The 20244-nt window shown below is 43.0% G+C and overlaps 1 protein-coding gene across 2 annotated transcripts in view; it reads right to left on the bottom strand.

Moving 5' to 3' along the window:
• Positions 1-20244, bottom strand: part of cpeb4b (cytoplasmic polyadenylation element binding protein 4b) — a 147369-nt gene that overhangs the window by 100967 nt on the left and 26158 nt on the right. For both annotated transcript variants that reach the window (XM_038795473.1, XM_038795472.1), the window contains exon 2: positions 530-620. In XM_038795473.1, coding sequence (XP_038651401.1) covers positions 530-620 — 91 coding nt within the window. The remainder of the gene's footprint in view (positions 1-529; positions 621-20244) is intronic.

Consider the following 20244-nt stretch of genomic DNA (forward strand, 5'->3'; position numbering starts at 1 on the left):
AAAAAGGGGGAAATATTACTTCAGACTGCCATTGTCAATTTCACATCAGTAAACCACGAGTGAAATAATGTGTAGCATATCAAGGAAAGGTAGAAAAACTTGAAAGTTTACTCACAGAAGGACACCCAATCAAACCTTCAAACTAAAAAATACTTTTTTGTAAACTTTAGCATTGTTATGCTTAATGGAAAAGCATATTATTCTGGAGTCCTTTCATGTTTGTGGAAGTCTTACAACACCAGATTAAAGTCCAACAGGTTTGTTTCAAACACGAGCTTTCGGAGCACGGCTCCTTCTTCAGGTGAATTAGGTGAATCATTCTTCAGGCTCCGAAAGCTCGTGTTTGAAACAAACCTGTTGGACTTTAACCTGGTGTTGTAAGACTTCTTACTGTGCTCACCCCAGTCCAACGCCGGCATCTCCACATCATGTTTGTGGAAGATAGTCTTCTGTAACCATCGAACCGTAATTTATTAAAGCAGAATGCCTATTGTAAAAGTTTCACAACTTCTTTGAAGTTTTCATTTACCTTTTAGTGGGTCCTGTTCAGCTCTCATGATGTCAATCAATGAACTCTCCAGTGAATGCATGTTTAAAGTGTCATATAATCTAGTTCGATCCTGGAAAAGGAACAGAATTTATCTTTGTTTGCTGACCGCTTTATTACTGCAGACAAATTATGGCAAACAGTAAAGTTACCAGAGGTTTACTTAAAAAGACAGGCAGACATTTTTTTTTTTTTTAAATTGTAATTACATTTGGAACTTGCATGAATAATGAATTTTGTACATGATACAACTAACTTTTGAAAGACGGAAGTTAGTTGTGGCATTCTCAATTAGTGTGATTCCAGTGAAGTACTAATCCTGCATTATGCAAAAATGCCAAATTAGAAATTATTTATTGACCACACACTATTGAAAAAAATCAAACAATTGCTATAATTTTAAAATGTTTAAATCAACTTGGCTACAGCCTTAAAGTCCAAAATACAATATTAAATATTTACTGAGAAAATGTACGTCATAGATATTCACTGACTAAATTGCAGTTAAAGATACTGCTCAATGTGTGCAATTAGAAAATTACAAACTTATACAATGCAAACACGGTAGCATGGTGGTTAGCATAAATGCTTCACAGCTCCTGGGTCCCAGGTTCGGTTCCCGACTGGGTCACTGTCTGTGTGGAGTCTGCACGTCCTCCCCGTGTGTGCGTGGGTTTCCTCCGGGTGCTCCGGTTTCCTCCCACAGTCCAAAGATGTGCGGGTTAGGTAGATTGGCCATGCTAAATTGCCCGTAGTGTCCTAAAAAGTAAGGTTAAGGGGGGGTTGTGGGTTACGGGTATAGGGTGGATACATGGGTTTGAGTAGGGTGATCATTGCTCGGCACAACATCGAGGGCCGAAGGGCCTGTTCTGTGCTGTACTGTTCTATGTTCTATGTTCTAAACTGCCCATTACTTCCCAAATTGCATATTTCAGATGATTTCTGAGATAGAATGCAAAATTATTCCAAATCAAAAACCAAAACTAAGGACAGTCCTAAAAGATATTCATAAAGGAAGTTGAAGTGCGAAAGCATCCTTAAAGAGTAAACTGTATCAAGGACAAGTTCAGCAAATTTATACAGCAAGATCCAAATTAGTTGAAACCTAGGGGGTTCCACGCACAAATTAAAGTTAAGCAAAACTCCATGAAAGCAGAGGATGTCCCATTCCCCCACTAATGTATGCCTATGTATGAATTAATGATATGGACTGTCAGAAACAAGATTTAAATGTTAAATTTAAACACAGTAAAGCAGAATTTGTGGAAAATGTCTTGATTCTATTTTTCTCACACCTTACAATGGCTTGATCTCGCAGAAGATTTTTCATTGCCAGAGTTAACTCCATAACCTACTTCTACATACCGTGTGATCTTCCAATGTGCGCCAATACAACTAAACACATTTTCATGCTTGTGTGAAATCCCGGAACATCTCCACAGTTTTTGTGGCATCAGATAGGGAAACAGGCGGGTTAGCATCCAGTAGACTCTTCAGGGTTATTGGTCACCTTAGTTGAAACATACTGCCAGTTCCGTTGTGCAGCATATGGCATTGTCCACTCTGCACAAGTTTCCATGGTTGGCTCTTCTGCATCCCGTAAGCGAGTGAATCGTGTTGGGTTGACCTCACTCTGGCTCTCCTCTTTCAACATCTTGTGCAGCAATGCGAGTGATTGCCCTTGACATCAAGGCAGCATTTGACCAAGTATAACATCAAGAACTGGCAAAGAGTCAACGGGAGTAAGGAAAGGGGGGAACTCTCTACTGTTTGGAGTCATACCTAGCACAAGCCATCTTCCGCTGCTTCTGAACTTTCCTCCAATAGGTCATCAGAAGTGGAGATGTTCACTGACGATGAATGGTGCACAATATTCAGCACCATTCACAACTCCTCAAATACTGAAGCAGTCATACCCATAAGCAACTAGACATGAGCAACATTAAGGCTTGGGCTGACAAGTGGCAAGTAACATTCATAGCACACAAGTGCCAGACAATGACCTTCTCCAACAAGAGAGAATCCAACCATCCCCTCTTGACATTCAATGAAATTACCACCACTGAATCCTCCACGAACATCCTGGAGGTTGCCATTGACCAGAAACTGGACTAGCTATGTAAATACCATGGCTACAAGAGCAGGTCAGAACCTGGGAATTCTGCAGCAAGTAACTCACCTCCTGACTCCCCAAAGCCTGGCCACCATCTACAAGTCATTCAGCAAGAGTGTGATGGAATACTCTCCACTTGCTTGGATAAATGCTCTCCAACAACCCTCGAGCAGCTCAACACCATCCAGCTTGATTGGCATCCCATCCACCACCACCATTCACTCCTTCCACCACTGACACAGGGCAGCAGTGTGTACCATCAACAAAAAGCAATACAGCAACTAACCAAGGTCCTTATGATAGCAGCTTCCTTATCAGTTAGAAGGACAAAGACAGCAAATGCATGGTTACACTGGCTGCAAGTTCTCCTCCAAGCCACAGCATCCTGACTTAGAACTATATCACTGCTCCTTCACTGTCTCTGGGTCAAAATCGTGGAATTTTCTTCCTAACAGCATGGCAGGTACACCTACACCACATGGATTGCAGTAGTTCAAAGCAGTGTCTCACTAGCACCTCCTCAAGGGCAGGACAGTGGGAGAGCATAGTGGTAATATCACTGGACTGGTAATTCAGAGGCCCAGGCTAATGCCTAAGAGACACTGGTTCGAATCCCACCAAATTCAATTAATAAACTCTGAAATTAAAGCATGTCTCAGTAATGGTCATCATGGAAATATTGATTGTTGTAAAAACCCATCTAGTTCACTCATGTCCTTTTGAGAAGTAAATCTGCCATCCTTAACCTGGTCCAGCCTACACGTGACTCTAGATCCAAAATGTGGTTGATTTCTAGCTGCCCTCTGAAATGGCCCAGCCAACACTCAGTTCAAGGGCATTTATAGAATCACTGCACTGCAGGAGGCCATTTGACCAATCGGGCCTGCACTGACCCTCTCTCAAAAAACACCCTACCTAGACCCACATCCCACCCTATCCCTGTAACCCAATAACCCCACCTAACCTTTTGAACACTAAGTGATAATTTATCATGGCCAATGCACCTAATCTGCACATTTTTGGGCTGTGGGAGGAAACCGAGCACCCTGAGGAAACCCAAGCAGACACGGGGAGAACACACAAACTCCACACAGACGGTCACCCAAGGCGGGAATTGAACCTGGGTTCCTGGCCCTGTGAGGCAGCAGTGTGCACCACTGTGCCACCGTGCTGCCACTAGGGGTGTGCAACAAATGCTGGCCTTGCCAGTGACACCCACATTCCATGAAAGAATAAAAGACATGGGCAAGATCATTTTGGAGCTATTCTTCCATTGCTGCCGCAACAACGACTCACCATGTGGATGACAATGCAATTCTGCTGGCAGGAATGGTTGATGATTTTGACCGACTCATTGCGATTTTAATGTAAATGGGAAAGACCAAAGGGAAGCAGGGGGCTCCCACGCTCAAATTCAAAGGAAGAATTAGGACGAGATACTCAAATTAGTTGACCTCAATACAGAGCCAAATAGAAAGAAAGGTGTGACAAAGTGACTAGATGATACCATATGACCACAACTCCAGAGAAGAAATGAAAGTTGAGAAACAGTGAACCTTGTATTATTTGAGAGAAGTTTTTAAACTCTTCAACATGGGATGAATGACAATCGAGTTTATTAGAACATAGAACAGGCCTTAACCTTACTTTATTAGGACACTACGGGCAATTTAGCATGGCCAATCCACCTAACCTGCACATCTTTGGACTGTGGGAGGAAACCGGAGCACCCGGAGGAAACCCACGCAAACAGGGGGAGGACGTGCAGACTCCACACAGACAGTGACCCAGCCGGGAATCGAACCTGGGACTCTGGAGCTGTGAAGCATTTATGCTAACCACCATGCTACCCTGCTGCAAATTGGAGCAAACTTTAGCAATGGAGATGTATGGGTATTATTCAATGGTTAGGGGACATATTAAGGCAAAGATCATAGAGACACGAAGCAGCATTCAAGTTAGATTTGTAATCAAGATTTTTTTTTTTTTAAATTGCCCTATTGATGGATATTTAGGAGATATAGATGCAATGATTCAGTCATTGCACATCAGTAGGATTGAGATTGCAAGTACAGTTTGCACAATGGGCAAGGTCACTGATACAAAGAAGCACTGTAATAGTACAAGCAGACAGAACCTTGGGAAATCCATAGGCTAACAGGCCAAAAGGATGAACCATGAATTCCAGCAATGATAAAAGTAAAGTCGCCATAGTCCCAGCCGCCATAGGCTGCTTTCCCCATTGAGCTTTCCCCATTGAGAGGGAGAGTTAACTGGTGGTGATTTAATCAGAGGATCACCACATCTCAGGCACGAGGCAAGGTTGAGAAGGCAGGCCGTCAGGAATAACCTCAGCCGGTACAGGCTGTTGGCCTCACTCTGCATCACGAACCAACCATCCAGCCAACTGAGCTAAATTGACCCCAGCAGCGATACCCCAGTTTTGGTCAGGGACCTTATGACAAACAAAGGAAAACAGCACCAGGTTGTCAAAGGTGTTAGGGAAGTCCAAGACAAACAACATGATTCATTAAAGCCAACCGCAGGGAACTCCTGAACTAATAGAGGGGAGGCAGTGGCGTAGTGGTATTATCCCTGGACTGGTAAATGAGAGATGCAGGGTAATTCTCTGGGGACCCAGGTTCAAATCCCACCACTGCAGGTGGTGAAATTTATTATGGGCAGCACAGTAGCATTGTGGATAGCACAATTGCTTCACAGCTCCAGGGTCCCAGGTTCGATTCCTGGCTTGGGTCACTGTTTGTGCGGAGTCTGCACATCCTCCCCATGTGTGCGTGGGTTTCCTCCGGGTGCTCCGATTTCCTCCCACAGTCCAAAGATGTGCAGGTTAGGTGGATTGGCCATGATAAATTGCCCAGTGTCCAAAATTGCCCTTGGTGTTGGGTGGGGTTACTGGGTTATGGGGATAGGGTGGAGGTGTTGACCTTGGGTAGGGTGCTCATTCCAAGAGCCGGTGCAGACTCGATGGGCTGCACTGCAGCTTTACTGTAAATTCTATGTAATATTCTCCTGCCATGAACTACAAATGCATGGTACGAGTAGAATTTCAAGTTATTAGCAGTAGAATTACAAGGGCATATGGTGTTAACCTTTAATACTGAAGTTATTCTCAGCAGGCAGCTGCAATTACTGACAGACTGAGTAAACGAATGTGACCAGCTCGTCGTTAGTACCGCTGATTTAAAAAAAAAGACTTGTGCTCTCATTTATGCAGAGACACAAATACCAGACAGCAGTTCTAAAGAAAAAAAAAAATGTTCTCCTGGATAACCAAATGGTTATCGTTATTGCTCTCTGTCCAGCTGTTTGATAATAAGCAGTTTCAATCTTGAACTGAGGCACTACTATGGCTTCACAAGAGTACAGTAATTAATACATTTGGAATACTTCCCTGAAAAGTGACTTGTAAAGTATATGGATAACCAAAAAGAAAATGCTGGAAAGACTCACCAGGTCGCGCAGCATCTGTAGGGAAAGAAACGAGCTAACATTTTGAGTCCAGATGACCCTTTGCTAAAGCTAAAAGACAGAGAAAGTGGGAAATATTTATACTGTGGAGTGAGAATGAAAGATGAGTCATAGCCACAGAAACTAAGGGGAAAGAGTGCTAATGGCAGTCCCCAGAGAGAAAAGGTGAGAGAGAGAGAGAGAGAGAGAGAGAGAAAGAAAGAAAGACAGAAAGAAAGAAAGAGAAAGAGAGAGAGAGAGAGACAGACAGAAAGGGTAAAAGACAGTTAAAATGAAATGGGATGAAAACAAATGGGCCGAGGTGAGGTGGAATCATCTGAATTTGTTGAATTCGATGTTCAGACCAGAAGGTTGCAGCATGCCTAACTGGAAGACGAGATGTTGTTCCTCCAGTTTGCGTTGAGCTTCACTGGAACATTGCAGCAGGCCAAGGACAGATATGTGGGCATGGGAGCACGGTCTTGTGTTAAAATGGCAAGCAACAGGAAGGTCAGGGTCCTGAATGCACACAGACGAAGGTGCTCAGCAAAGCAATCACCCAGTCTGCGTTTGGACTCTCAGATATAGAGGAGACCACATTGGGAACAGCGAATGCAGCAGACCAGATTGAAAGAGGTGCAAGTGAAATGCTACTTAACCTGGAATGAGTGTTTTGGGCCTGGGATGTTAAACATGGAAGATGTAAAGGGGCAGGTGTCACACCTTCTGCGATTGCATGGGAGATGGCTGATGGGAGAGGTGTTGGGTATGATGGAGGAGTGGGCTACATTATCTCAGAGGGAACAGTCTCTGCGGAATGCTGACAGAGGGAGTGAAGGGAAGATGTGTTTGGTGCTGGCACCACGCTGGAGTCAGCGAAAATGGCGGAGGATTATGCTTTCCACACACAGGCTGGTGGGGTGAAATGTGAGAGGGACTCTATCCTAGTTCTGGGAGGGAGAGGAGGGGGCGAGGGTAGTTGCCCGGGAGATGTCCCGCACGTTGATGAGGGCCCTGTCAACAACTGTAGATAGGAAACACGGTTGAGGAAGAAGGAACACATTCGAAGCACCATTTTGGAAAGTGACATCATCGGAACAATGCGACGGAGGCGAAGGAGCTGAGAAAAAGGGATGGAGTCCTTACAGGGTATAGGGTGCGAAGAGCTGTAGTCCAGATAGCTGTCGGAGTCAGTGGGCTTGTTGTGGATATTAGTAGATAGACTATTGCCAGAAATGGAGACAGAAAGATCAAGGAAGGGAAGTGTCTGAGATGGACCAGGTGAAAGTGATGGAGGGGTGGAAACTGGAAGCGAAGTGGATGAATTTTTCCAGGTCCGGACAAGAGCATGAAGCGGCACCAAAATCATAGATCATAGAATTTACAGTGTAGGAGGCCATTCAGCCCATCGAGTCTGCACCGGCTCTTGGCAAGAGCACCATACACCTCCACCTTATCCCCATAACCCAGTAACCCCACCCAACACGAAGGGCAATTTGGACACTAAGGGCAATTTATCATGGCCAATCCACCTAACCTGCACATCTTTGGACTGTGGGAGGAAACCGGAGCACCCGGAGGAAACCCACGCACACACGGGGAGGATGTGCCGACTCCGCACAGACAGTGATCCAAGCCGAATCGAACCTGGGACCCTGGAGCTGTGAAGCAATTGTGCTATCCACAATGCTACCGTGCTGCCCATGTTTTGCTAGTACCACTGCCATTAGTACCAATATAAAAAGCAGGATGGCACAGATTTGGATGGCCGCATTGACTTGTTGTGCACTCCATCAGGCCAGTAAATCAATTGTAGGGTCACTGACATGTATGGGTTCCCACAACCTGGGGGCCGGTTTAGCTCACTTGACGAGACAGCTGCTTCACGATGCAGAGCAAGGCCGGCAGCGCTGGTTCAATTCCCGTAGCGGCCGAGGTTATTCATGAAGGCCCGCCTTCTCAACCTTGCCCCTCGCCCGAGGTGTGGTGATCCTCAGGTTAAATCATCACCAGTCAGCTCTCCCCCTCAAAGGGGAAAGCAGCCTACGGTCATCTGGGACTTTGGCGACTATACTTTAACCCACAATCACTTCTACCCACAAGTCCATCAATAACCAGTTAGGTAAAATAAGTAGGTAAAAGCGGGCTGACCGGGGTTGGGAGACTATGAGGTTGGAAGCCGTTGGGGGAAGGCGTTCGGAGGAAATGAGTTCACAAACAGTGTTGGAAATAATGGCTTGATGTTCAGTGGTTTAGTCATGGTCCAGGGAGAGGTAGGAGGAAGTATCTGAGAGTTGGCGCTCAGCCTTTGCAAGATAGAGGTCAATACACCAGACGACAACAGCAAATCCTTTGTTGGCAGGTTTGATGACAAAGTCGGGGTTAGACCTGACGGAGTGAAGAGCAGAAAGTTCAGAAGGGGAGGGGTTGGAATGGGTGAGGGGGGCAGAAAAATTAAGACGGCCAATATCCCCTTGACAGTTCTCAATGAAAAGATCGAGGACAGATAGTTGTCCCTGCGGGGGCAGAATGTTGGAGGCATATGAAAGGATCAGTGGAACAAGGGGAGTACTCTTGCCCAAAGAAGTGGGCACGGAGACGAAGGCAACAAAAGAAGAGTTCAACATCATGTCGAGCCATAAATTAATTGAGTGGAAACATAAGGATACAAAGCGAAGTCCTTTGCTGAGAACAGCACGCTCATCCTCAGAGAGGGGAAGGTCAGAGGATATGGTGAACAAGAGCTGGGAGAAATGGGGTACGAGGGATTGGGATTTGGTGGAAGGCAGAGGATGGGCGGTGGTGTTCATAAGTTCATGGATAACTTGCATTTGTTAACCAGTATTATGAGAAAGGAAATTGAGTGGTTCAACAGACCCTCTTCATCAGAGCTTTCACTAATCATAGGGAAGAATGCTAACTTAATGGATAACTCTACAACCATCAAGAACTGGAATATGTTGAAGTGAAGGTCAGTGTCAATTAATGTTTTAATGAGGACAATTGCAGGCCAACTCAAAGTTTCCACCAAAAAAATTAGATTTCCATAACCGAGCACCTCAATGGCCTAATGGGTAAAGGGGCAGCAGACCACAGCATTAAACCACAGAGGTAAAAAAAGAACCAGGTTAAATGTCTTGTTGCAGTTATCCGCAATGCAAGTCTCCATATTCCCCAAGGACCAGAGGCTGAGCACTGACTGATGGCGATTTAACCGGAACTCAGGCAAGGAGCAAGGTTGAGAAGCGGGGCCTTCAAGAATAACCTCAGCCAGTACGGGAATTGAACCCGCATTGTTGGTGTCACTCTGCATCACAACCAGTTGTCCAGCCAACTGAACTAACCAACAGGGTTGAGACCATACCTGTGCAGTTTTGTTTACTTATCTGAAGAAAGGTACTCTTGCCATGGAAGGGATGTAGCAAAGTCAATTATGATAGCTGTTTGAGAAAGGTACTGGAAGGTGACCAGCATACTTTGCTAGAAGCTACGGACTTCAAAGGAAGCTACGGTCTTCAAAGGAAGCAATGTCTTTAAGTGAGGAAGAGACGAGGAAAGATGATATATGGAATTTAAAAGTTTATAATGACTGTTTAAATAAATTTTATATAACAGATTAAACAGAAACAATTTTATTATGGATTTCAGGTGAATTCTATTAGCAAAAAGATAAATTCTATGAGCTAAAATTCAGGTGTGTTCTGCAAACTTGAGATAAAGTTCCGATAAATCTATTTACTATCAAAATAACATTCAAATATTGAAGTGGCTCAAATGTGAAGCGACCAACTATATAACTAACAAATACAAACCAACAGTAAAGTTATGATTTTATACTTCTAACAATTCTTAATCCTGTTTCACAACTCAGTTAAATTTCCAAACCAAAATCAATATCAAAATAAGTTTAGAAGCTTGCAAAACATTACTCTAAACCACCAATAAACAAAATTGTTCAGCTCTAGTACTATTAAAACATAAGATACACAAGTATGGATTTTGCAATTAATGGCAAAGTGATGGCACCTTCTGACCTTGTGCCAAACTGCCCACAAATATCTGATGATCTGTGTTGCATGGCTTTACCCTTTCCAAAGGTTAGTTTGAATCTGGTGCCAATTCAAGGGATTCTAAAGGCATTAAATAATGTGATCATCAAGCAGGATAAGTTGCCAATCACATTCAATGATTTTCAGACACCAAACCAGGAAGTAAAAATGCACTGATCATCCTTTACTTTCATTTCTCTGTAAATTTTAATTAAATGATTGGGACATAATTGGGACATTGTGGATAGCAACAAGCTTTTTCCAAGATTGGGGGTGTCAATTACAAGGGGTCATGATTTCAAAGTGAGAGGGGGAAAGTTTAAGGGAGATGTGCGTGGAAAGTTTTTTTACGCAGAGGGTGGTGGGTGCCTGGAACGCTTTGCCAGCGGAGGTGGTAGGGCGGGCACGATAGCATAATTTAAGATGCATCTAGACAGATATATGAACGGGCAGGGAACAGAGGGAAGTACACCTTGGAAAATAGTGGACAGGTTTAGATAAAGGGTCTGGATCGGTGCAGGCTGGGAGGGCCGAAGGGCCTGTTCCTGTGCTGTAATTTTCTTTGTTCTTTGTATAATCAAGGGATTAAGGCATATGAATTATCAAGCAAACTTTATTAAAAAATTAAAATGTGGATTTTTAAAATATACATTTGACATGCCATAAATATAAACACCAAGGTCAGGGGAGTTTGTTTTTCAGCAGGAATTATGAAGTTAGTGCATCATTAAAAACCAAGTTACACCACATTCAGCACAGTGCAACTTTTTCAAAGGATTTTAGGGTGAGACTCTCAGTGTTAAGGGCAAGGCCTTACCAGTTCTGTCATTTCTATTTGATCAGTCTGTGGGAGTTTCAACAGCACATCCTATGGGAATGCATTCAATCACTCACAGCAACTTCTGGATTCCACATTATTCTGCACGTGTGAAAACTGCCCCTTCACCAGAAAAGTACCTACTTATCAAATGTGGCTTTTTGCATTCCACATGCCATCTAACTTGCTGAAATAAATTAGTGTTAGTGTTAAAGTAGGAACTGCTTTTTGCTGTGGCCCATGCACACCAGGAATTAACAAGAGGCTGCTCACTTCACAGGAACTTTCACATCCAAACTCTTTTGTCCATCAGATTAAGCTTGTTTGAACTAGAGTCCCAGAAACGATGGTTCAATGTGTTCGGCACTGGCCTATCAAGTTGCGTGCAGCTTTAGATTTGATGTTGTACTGTATTGGTAACACAAGATATAGGTTGGGTGTATTGTGGATATGCCTTACATCATAATTAAGCATATGGCACTTGCTACAAATTATTAGGCTCTTCCACATGTCCTCCATCATTGGACAGAATTGAAGCAACCTGAAGATGTTATGAAGGTTTGAAGCACTGCTCATCTCAAGTAGATCTACACTTTGTACATTAAATACATCATTACAAGATTGTTTGCCTATATTTCAACAATGTGAACACTTTGAAAATACTTCACTGGTTTTGGACATTCTGGGACTTCCCAAGGACATGAAAACTACCATTTATTGTCAAGTGCAGTTTCACTACAGCAGCAAAAGTATATCTCCCATTATTGCTTGCTAGGCTTCACAGGTTTGTCTCCCACCATCATTTGCCTTTCTCAGCTTTTAAGGGGAAAAACAACTTGACCAACAAACCTCCAGATAAATGTTTCTCATACCATTTTGGTCAGAATGAATCAAAGCTAAAAAGTAAATCATTCAAGTTTCAAATCTATTTGTTGCAGCACAAGTTTAAACACCTCCAGGAAAATCAATTTTAATTTCTTCCTCTTCCAGCAATCTTTTTTCACTTTATTTACTTCACCGTTGCAAAAGTTCCTTGTCAAATTGCTATTAATGTTTCACTATAAGCCCAATACTGAACAGGAATGTCTGATCAGCAGAAGGAATCATAAACCAGTCAGTGGACTCCATTAGTTTTGGAATTTAAGGAAATTTTAGTGAACTCCAAATAACATTTTTAAGCAGAACATTGAAGTGCTATAGAACCTCAAAGAAGATTCATAGATGGCTCATAATTTTGTCGAGTGAAATAGGGTTGCTATGCTTGATACATTTGCTTTTGAGTTTCATAAATTGTAGTTTTAAACTCATGTAACAATGTTGTAACATCAGATAAAATCAATTCTAGTTTTCAATTGAAGGTTCGGCGAGAGTAATTTTTGCTCAATATAAATAACAAAATAACAGCACAGGAAGCCATTTGGACCATTGTGCAGGTGTCAACATTTTGAAAGATTTCCCCAATAACAAGTCCCTCACTTACCCGTAGTCCTGCTTATCATTTTCCTTCAAGTATTTATCTAACTTTGATTATTACTACCGAATCTGTTTCCACCACTCTTTCAGGAAGTGCATTGCCAATCATGCAAAATCCTCACATCATTGCTGGTTCTTTTGTCAATCATTTTAAATCAGTGTCCTCTGGTTACAGACCCTTTTTGCCACTGAAAGCAGTTTATCCTTATTTACACTATCAAAACCACTTTGAGCAAATCTGCTCTAAACCGTCTCTGCTTTAAGGAGAACATCTAGAGCCGCTCCACAGAAGTTCCTCTTTCCTGATACTATTCCAGTAAATCTTTTCTGCATTCTTTCCAATATCTTTTCATCCTTCCGAAAGTGTAGTGTCCAAATGTTCCATCCAAGGCATAATCACAATTTTCTAAAAAGGATTATAATGTCTTTGCTTGTGCTCTCTATTCTTCTATCATTAAAGCCAATTATCCTATATGCTTGTTTCAAGGATCCTTCTCAATTTTTCTTTCCACACAAACATTGAAAAACTGAAAATAATTTCCATATTGAGTAGTTCAGTAACTGTTTTTGTCAGGTTGACTGGATCTGATGAATTATCAAATGAATCTGGAGCTCGAAATGCTCACATGGATTAGATTTAACATGAGAGATTTAGGAGAGCGTAGAAATGGTTGAAAGAATATGTATTTTTTTTTAAAGTTTACATTTGGTGACAAGTCCCAGCCAGAATGGACAGGATTGGGTAATTCTCCCTAATCGTGCTTGGAACAGCACTTCTGCAAGTAATCCAGATTGATTTTATGCACATAATTTGTATGCAACTATCAAGAGTACCCAATTCTTTCCCCCCCCCCCCCAAATTAAAGGGCAATTTGGCACGGCCAATCCACTAACCCTGCACATCTTTCGGTCATGGGGTGAGACCCACGCAGACACAGGGAGAATGTGCGAACTCCACATGGACAGTGACCCAGGACTGGGATCGAACCCAGGACCTCGGCCCCGTGAGGCAGCAGTGCTAACCACTGCGCCTAAGTGCCACCCTGAATGTAATTATCATGTACACACTGCGTTTCACTGAAGAAATAATCAGGCTCAGGAGACTGCTAAAATTTCAGCCACAAGCCCAGTGACACCAAATTAAAACATGCCCCATTGCACCTCCAGATCATTGGTTAACAATGTACTATGGTGGTATCAATATTCACACTTTTCAATCCATTTTTGGGATGTGGATTACTGGAGGCCAACATAGATTGTCCAATACTAGTTGCCCAGTGAAATGTTTAACAAGGGCGGCAGTGTCTAGCACTGCTATCTCACAGCGCCAGGGGCCTCAGTTCGATTCAGAGCTTGGGTGTCTGTGTGAAGTTTGCACGTTCTCCGCGTGTGTGAGTGTTTCCTCAAGGTGCACCGGTTTCCTCCCACGGTCCAAAGATGTGCAGGTTAGGTGCATTGGCCACACTAAGTTGCCTGTAACTGTCCAAAGATGTGGAGGTTGGGTTATGGTGGGGGAGTGGGCCTAAGTAGAGTGCTCTTTCAGAGGGTGAGTGCAGACTCGATGGTCTGAATGACTTCCGTCTGCATTGTAGGGATTCTATGAATGTAGGGGCTTGCGATACTACTTTAGAGAGCAGTTAAGAATCAACCACTTATTTATTCATAGTATAGGCACGTCGTTGCACAAAGAAAAAGCCACCAATTGGCCTGGGGCCTGAAACCTATGTACTTTCTAAATCGACAAACTGATTAATTGTTAAATAAACATAGGCTTGAATCAGAGTTTATGACTTCAAAGAGACCTCCACGAGAGCCAAAAAAGACCTTCATACAGAACCTTGTCCTGGTGAAACATGTGTGACTTGTGTTAATATACAATGTTATAGGAAATCTACCAATATGCATAATTATGCATACAAAAGTATATTCTGGGAGATAATTAACTGACCAAGATGCTCAAGTCACTGGCTGAGCTAATCAAGTCCTGAAAGACATGGTGGCCAAACTGGGCTTGCAATAAGCAGTGGGAGAACTAAGAGGGGGAACCTTATTTGACCTATCCTCAACAACATTCCCGTTGCAGATGACGGTAGTGGTATGAGTCACCACCACAGCAGTCTTTATGGAGAGTAAGTCCGGTCTTCAAAATGAGGACACCATCCATTGTAACATGTGGTACTATCACCATGCTAAAATGGGATAAATTAACAGACCTAGGAGCTCAAAATTGGGCATCCATAAGGGAATGTCACCCATCAGCAGTAACAGATTAGCATTCAAACACAATCCAACCTCAAGGCCCAGATAATTACCAACATCGCCAAGCCAGGCAGCCAATCCTGGTTCAATAAGGATTGTAGAAAACATTCTAGGAATAACACCGGATGTCACAAAAGAAATATGGTTTCAACTAGTTGAAGCTACAACACGGCAATGCCACGTAAAAAACAGTAGTAGCATGCCAGAGGCCGAGCCAAGAAATCCCACAAACAATGAACTTGATCAAAGCTCTAGAGTCCTGTCACACTATTGGTGACGGACAATTAAACAACAGGCAGATGCTTCATGAACATGCCCATCCTCAACAACAGTGGAACCCAGCACGAGTGCATGACAAGGCGGTTACAACCAATCTTCAGCACAGTTGTTGAGGATGATCCATCCTCGGCATCACTGATGTCAATCTTGAGCCAATTCAATTCACTTCATACAACATCAAGAAATGGCACAGTGTACTAATACACCAAAGCATCCAGGACCCAACAGCATCCCAGCAGTAATGAAGACCTGTACTCAAACTAGCTGTGCCTTCAGTTGAGCAGTTGTTTAAGTACAGTTGTTAAACACTGGCATTTGGATTGTCACAACAGCCTGGGCTAATGCCCGGTCAATTCCAGCCGCACTTGTCCCAGAGTTACCACACAGGCAAAATTAGATTTTATTTAAAATACCCAAGGTCCCTGTTTGAGCCCAATAAACTACAGTCACCAGGTTTGTAACTTCAAAACATAAGTAAACTTTTATTACGCACATCGTTATAATTAAACTAACAGAAAATGTAACTTGCTATCTAACACCCTTTCCCAACCACCTCTTCCTAACTATCCCCACACATAAACAACACAGCGGGGAAGGGAAATAGGAATAAAATAAAAGGATAAAGATCTTTGATATATTGGACCGACTTCCAGTTAAAGCCTTTCTGAAGTTCAGGCTTTCTTTTTGGTGGTATTTCCTTCTAGGCTTGAGATGATTTTCTGCAAGTGGAGAGAGTGGAGAGAAATACTTTCACTTCCAAGGTCTAAACACTTCTGCTAAGTTCTCTTAGAAAGCATCACGCAGGAACCAATCACTGACCGTTGTTAGGCAGAACACTGCCCCTGGCCAACCAACCAGTTGCCAGTTAAGCAATGGAACAGAGTCCCTCCAAAGCTGGTTCCTAAGATCCACTCAGCACCAAAGAGTCTGGCTTCTCCTTTACAAAATACAAAATCTGCGAAAAGTGTCCTGGCAAGCAGGCTGTTTTAACTGAATCTTAAGACACATCCCAATTATAGGTCCACAGACCAAAAAATAATCAAAATAAATGGGTACAAAGGAAATACACAGGAAGGACTCTTGCAGGACAAAATGGAAAATTACCCTTTCTACAAAAAGGTGGATAATTTCAATCTAGTCACTGATTCAGTCTACTTTCAATCAGCATCGTGATGGAAGTATTGTTGACAGTGCAATCATGTGACACTGCTCACCAATACATAGTTTAGGCTCCACTAATCTTCATCTCTGGATAAGACATTGAAATTCAAACAAACTTTCGAGACATTTGAGAAATTATCAAAATGCAACAGACCTTTCATATGGTTAATGACTGCTCTCATCCAAATAATTAAATAAACTGGTTAACAATGCTTCTTGTACTTTCAACTTTGGAGTAGAATTCCTGTGAAAAAAACTCTTTTCTATCACAATAGTAAGTGAATGGTAAAATTTGGACTCCATTGTTGCCGACTACATCCTCACAAATGGTTCATAACTTGACAAATGAAACACAGGTACTCTGGTCACATGACAAGAACTAGGATTCTTGAGGACATTTAATAAGGCACATTTTTGGAGCAGCAAGAGGAGAAAGATCCAGACCAGTGAAGGAACAGGATCCTGCCTCAGAACCATCAACATGCGGAAAAAAGTTGGCCTTTACCTAGCTGTTTGATAAACCGAACCAGGTTTTCACTGCAGGGGCATGACTGCATCTCAATTGGAGTAAAGTGGCCAAAAGCACTGGGAAATCAGAAGATTGGGAAGGCTACAAAAACAAACAGAGGTTAACAAAGAGACAAATAAGGAAGGAGAGGATCAAATATGAAGGCAGGCTAGCCAGTAATATAAGAAATGATAGTAAAAGTTTCTTTCAATACATAAGAAACAAACGACATGCCAAAGTAGACATTGGGCCAATTCAAACTGATTCTGGAAGGCTAGTGATGGGAGACGAGGAAATGGCTGGAGAACTTAATAAGTACTTTGCGTCTGTCTTCACAGTGGAAGACATGAGTAATATCCCAAAAATTATAAAGGGTCAGGGGGCTGAGTTGAGTATGGTTGCCATTACAAAAGAGATGGTGCTAAAAAAGCTAAAAGGTCTTAAAATTGACAAATCTCCTGGCCCCGATGGGCTACATCCTAGAGTTCTGAGGGAGGTGGCTGAAGAAATAGCGGAAGCGTTGGTTGAGATCTTTCAAAAATCACTGGAGTCAGGGAAAGTCCCGGACGATTGGAAGATCGCTGTTGTAACCCCCTTGTTCAAGAAAGGATCAAGACAAAAGATGGAAAATTATAGGCCAATTAGCCTAACCTCGGTTGTTGGTAAAATTCTAGAATCGATCGTTAAGGATGAGATTTCTAAATTCTTGGAAGAGCAGGGTCGGATTAGAGCAAGTCAACATGGATTTAGTAAGGGGAGGTCGTGCCTGACGAACCTGTTAGAATTCTTTGAGGAGGTGACAAGTAGGTTAGACCAGGGAAACCCAGTGGATGTGGTCTATCTGGATTTCCAAAAGGCCTTTGATAAGGTGCCACACAGGAGGCTGCTGAGTAAGGTGAGGGCCCATGGTGTTCGAGGTGAGCTACTGGCATGGGTTGAGGATTGGCTGTCTGACAGAAGGCAGAGAGTTGGGATAAAATGTTCTTTTTCGGAATGGCAGCCGGTGACCAGCGGTGTTCCACAGGGTTCAGTGTTGGGGCCGCAGCTGTTCACCATATATATTAATGATCTGGATGAAGGGACTGGGGGCATTCTAGCGAAGTTTGCCGATGATACAAAGTTAGGTGGTCAGGCAGGTAGTGCTGAGGAAGTGGGGAGGCTGCAGAAGGATCTAGACAGTTTGGGAGAGTGGTGCAGGAAATGGCTGATGCAATTCAACGTGAGAAAATGTGAGGTCTTGCACTTTGGAAAAAAGAATCCAAGCATAGACTACTTTCTAAACGGTGAGAAAATTCATAATGCCAAAGTACAAAGGGATCTGGGAGTGCTAGTCGAGGATTCCCTAAAGGTAAACATGCAGGTTGAATCCGTGATTAAGAAAGCAAATACAATGTTGTCATTTATCTCAAGAGGGTTGGAATATAAAAGCAGCAATGTGCTACTGAGCCTTTATAAGGCTCTGGTTAGGCCCCATTTGGAGTACTGTGTCCAGTTTTGGGCCCCACATCTCAGGAAGGACATACTGGCACTGGAGCGTGTCCAGCGGAGATTCACACGGATGATCCCTGGAATGGCGGGTCTAACATATGAGGAACGGCTGAGGATCCTGGGATTGTATTCATTGGAGTTTAGAAGGTTAAGGGGAGATCTAATAGAAACTTACAAGATAATACATGGCTTAGAAAGGGTGGACGCAAAGAACCTGTTTCCGTTAGGCGAGGAGACGAGGACCCGTGGGCACAGCCTTAGAATTAGAGGGGGTAAATTCAGAACAGAAATGCGGAGACATTTCTTCAGCCAGAGAGTGGTGGGCCTGTGGAATTCATTGCCGCGGAGTGCAGTGGAGGCCGGGACGCTAAATGGCTTCAAGGCAGAGATAGATAAATTCTTGATGTCGCGAGGAATTAAGGGCTACGGGGAGAATGCTGGTAGGTGGAGTTGAAATACCCATCAGCCATGATTGAATGGCGGAGTGGACTTGATGGGCCGAATGGCGTTACTTCCACTCCTATGTCTTATGGTCTTATGGAGTGAAGTAGGAGAAACCGGCTATCTCAAGATAGAGCAGAGCGAGTATCTTATTAAACTCTGGATAAAAGCAAATTACTGCAGATGCTGGAATCTGAAACCAAAAATAAAATGCTGGAAAATTTCAGCAGGTCTGGCAGCATCTGTAGGGAGAGAAAAGAGCTAACGTTTCGAGTCCAGATGACCCTTTGTCAAAGCTAAAAGGCAGAGAAAGTAGGAAATATTTATACTGTTTATGTGCTACAAGACCTGCTGAGATTTTCCAGCATTTTCTTTTTGGTAGCTTATTAAACTTCCAGACTCCATTCTCAGTGACCCACAAAGTGAACTACAAGTGGAACGTTAAGACTTCATCTCAGGAGAAGTGAGTGAATGTGAGAATATTTTTTAAACGTACGACAAAAACCTGCCATTTGTTCTTAACCTTTACAGCATTCATGGGGGTTAAAACAAGTTTTCTGTCATTTGAGTGGTGAAGAAAGGGGGAATCATCCTACCGTCTCTCTCCAGCTCTAGGGGCTGGTTTAGCACAGTGGGTGAAATAGCTGGCTTGTAATGCAGAACAAGGCCAGCAGCATGGGTTCAATTCCCGTACCGGCCTCCCTGAACAGGCGCCGGAATGTGGCAACTAGAGGCTTTTCACAGTAACTTCATTGAAGCCTACTTGTGACAATCAGCTATTATTATTATGGGGGCTGATTTAGCACAGGGCTAAATAGCTGGCTTTTAAAGCAGACCAAGGGAGGCCAGCAGCGCGGGTTCAATTCCCATATCAGCCTCCCCAAACAGGCGTCGGAATGTGGCAACTAGAGGTTTTTCCACAGTAACTTAATTTAAAGCCTACTTGTGACAATAAGCCATTTTCATTTAATTTTTCATTTTATTTCCTGTCCATAATGCAACATGAGTACGTAAGAAATAGGAACAGGACTAGACCATCTGGCCTCTGGAGACTGCTTCACCTTTCAATATCATGGCTGATCTGAAATTGACCGAACTCCACACCTCCTTAGAAGACCAAAATATAATTCAGCTGTGGATGATCCAGTCTCTGGTCCGAGGTACAGAATTCCAACATCAAATTCATTCTCATCTCCATCTTAAATGGAAGACCCCATAATTTGAAACTCTTCCTTAACTCTTAGATTCGCCCATGAGGCGAAACATTCAGCATCTGTCAAGCCTCCCCAGAATCTTGTTCCAAACTCCAATGAATAAGTCCAAGCTGCTCAACCTTTCCAGATATGACAACTCCCTTCCTCCCATAACAATACAGTTATACAGAAAGATACTCCACAAGTTGATCTTATTCCAGCTGTTAAGATATAATAGCACAGAACCATATAACAATTTACAAGATAGGAAACTCTCAGGATTGACTGGAAGTTCAGTAAATGTTGAAGAACTCTCATTTCTGTAGTGTCTCTCACAGCATTAGGCTGTCACATGGCACTGTGCAGCAAACATGCACTTGAAGTGTAATGGCTGTTGTACAGAAACCCACAGCCAATTGTGCATGCAGCAAGATCCCACAGAAATGTG

The sequence above is a fragment of the Scyliorhinus canicula genome, chromosome 4 (assembly GCF_902713615.1).
Source record: "Scyliorhinus canicula chromosome 4, sScyCan1.1, whole genome shotgun sequence".
NCBI classification, from domain to species: Eukaryota; Metazoa; Chordata; class Chondrichthyes; order Carcharhiniformes; family Scyliorhinidae; genus Scyliorhinus; species Scyliorhinus canicula.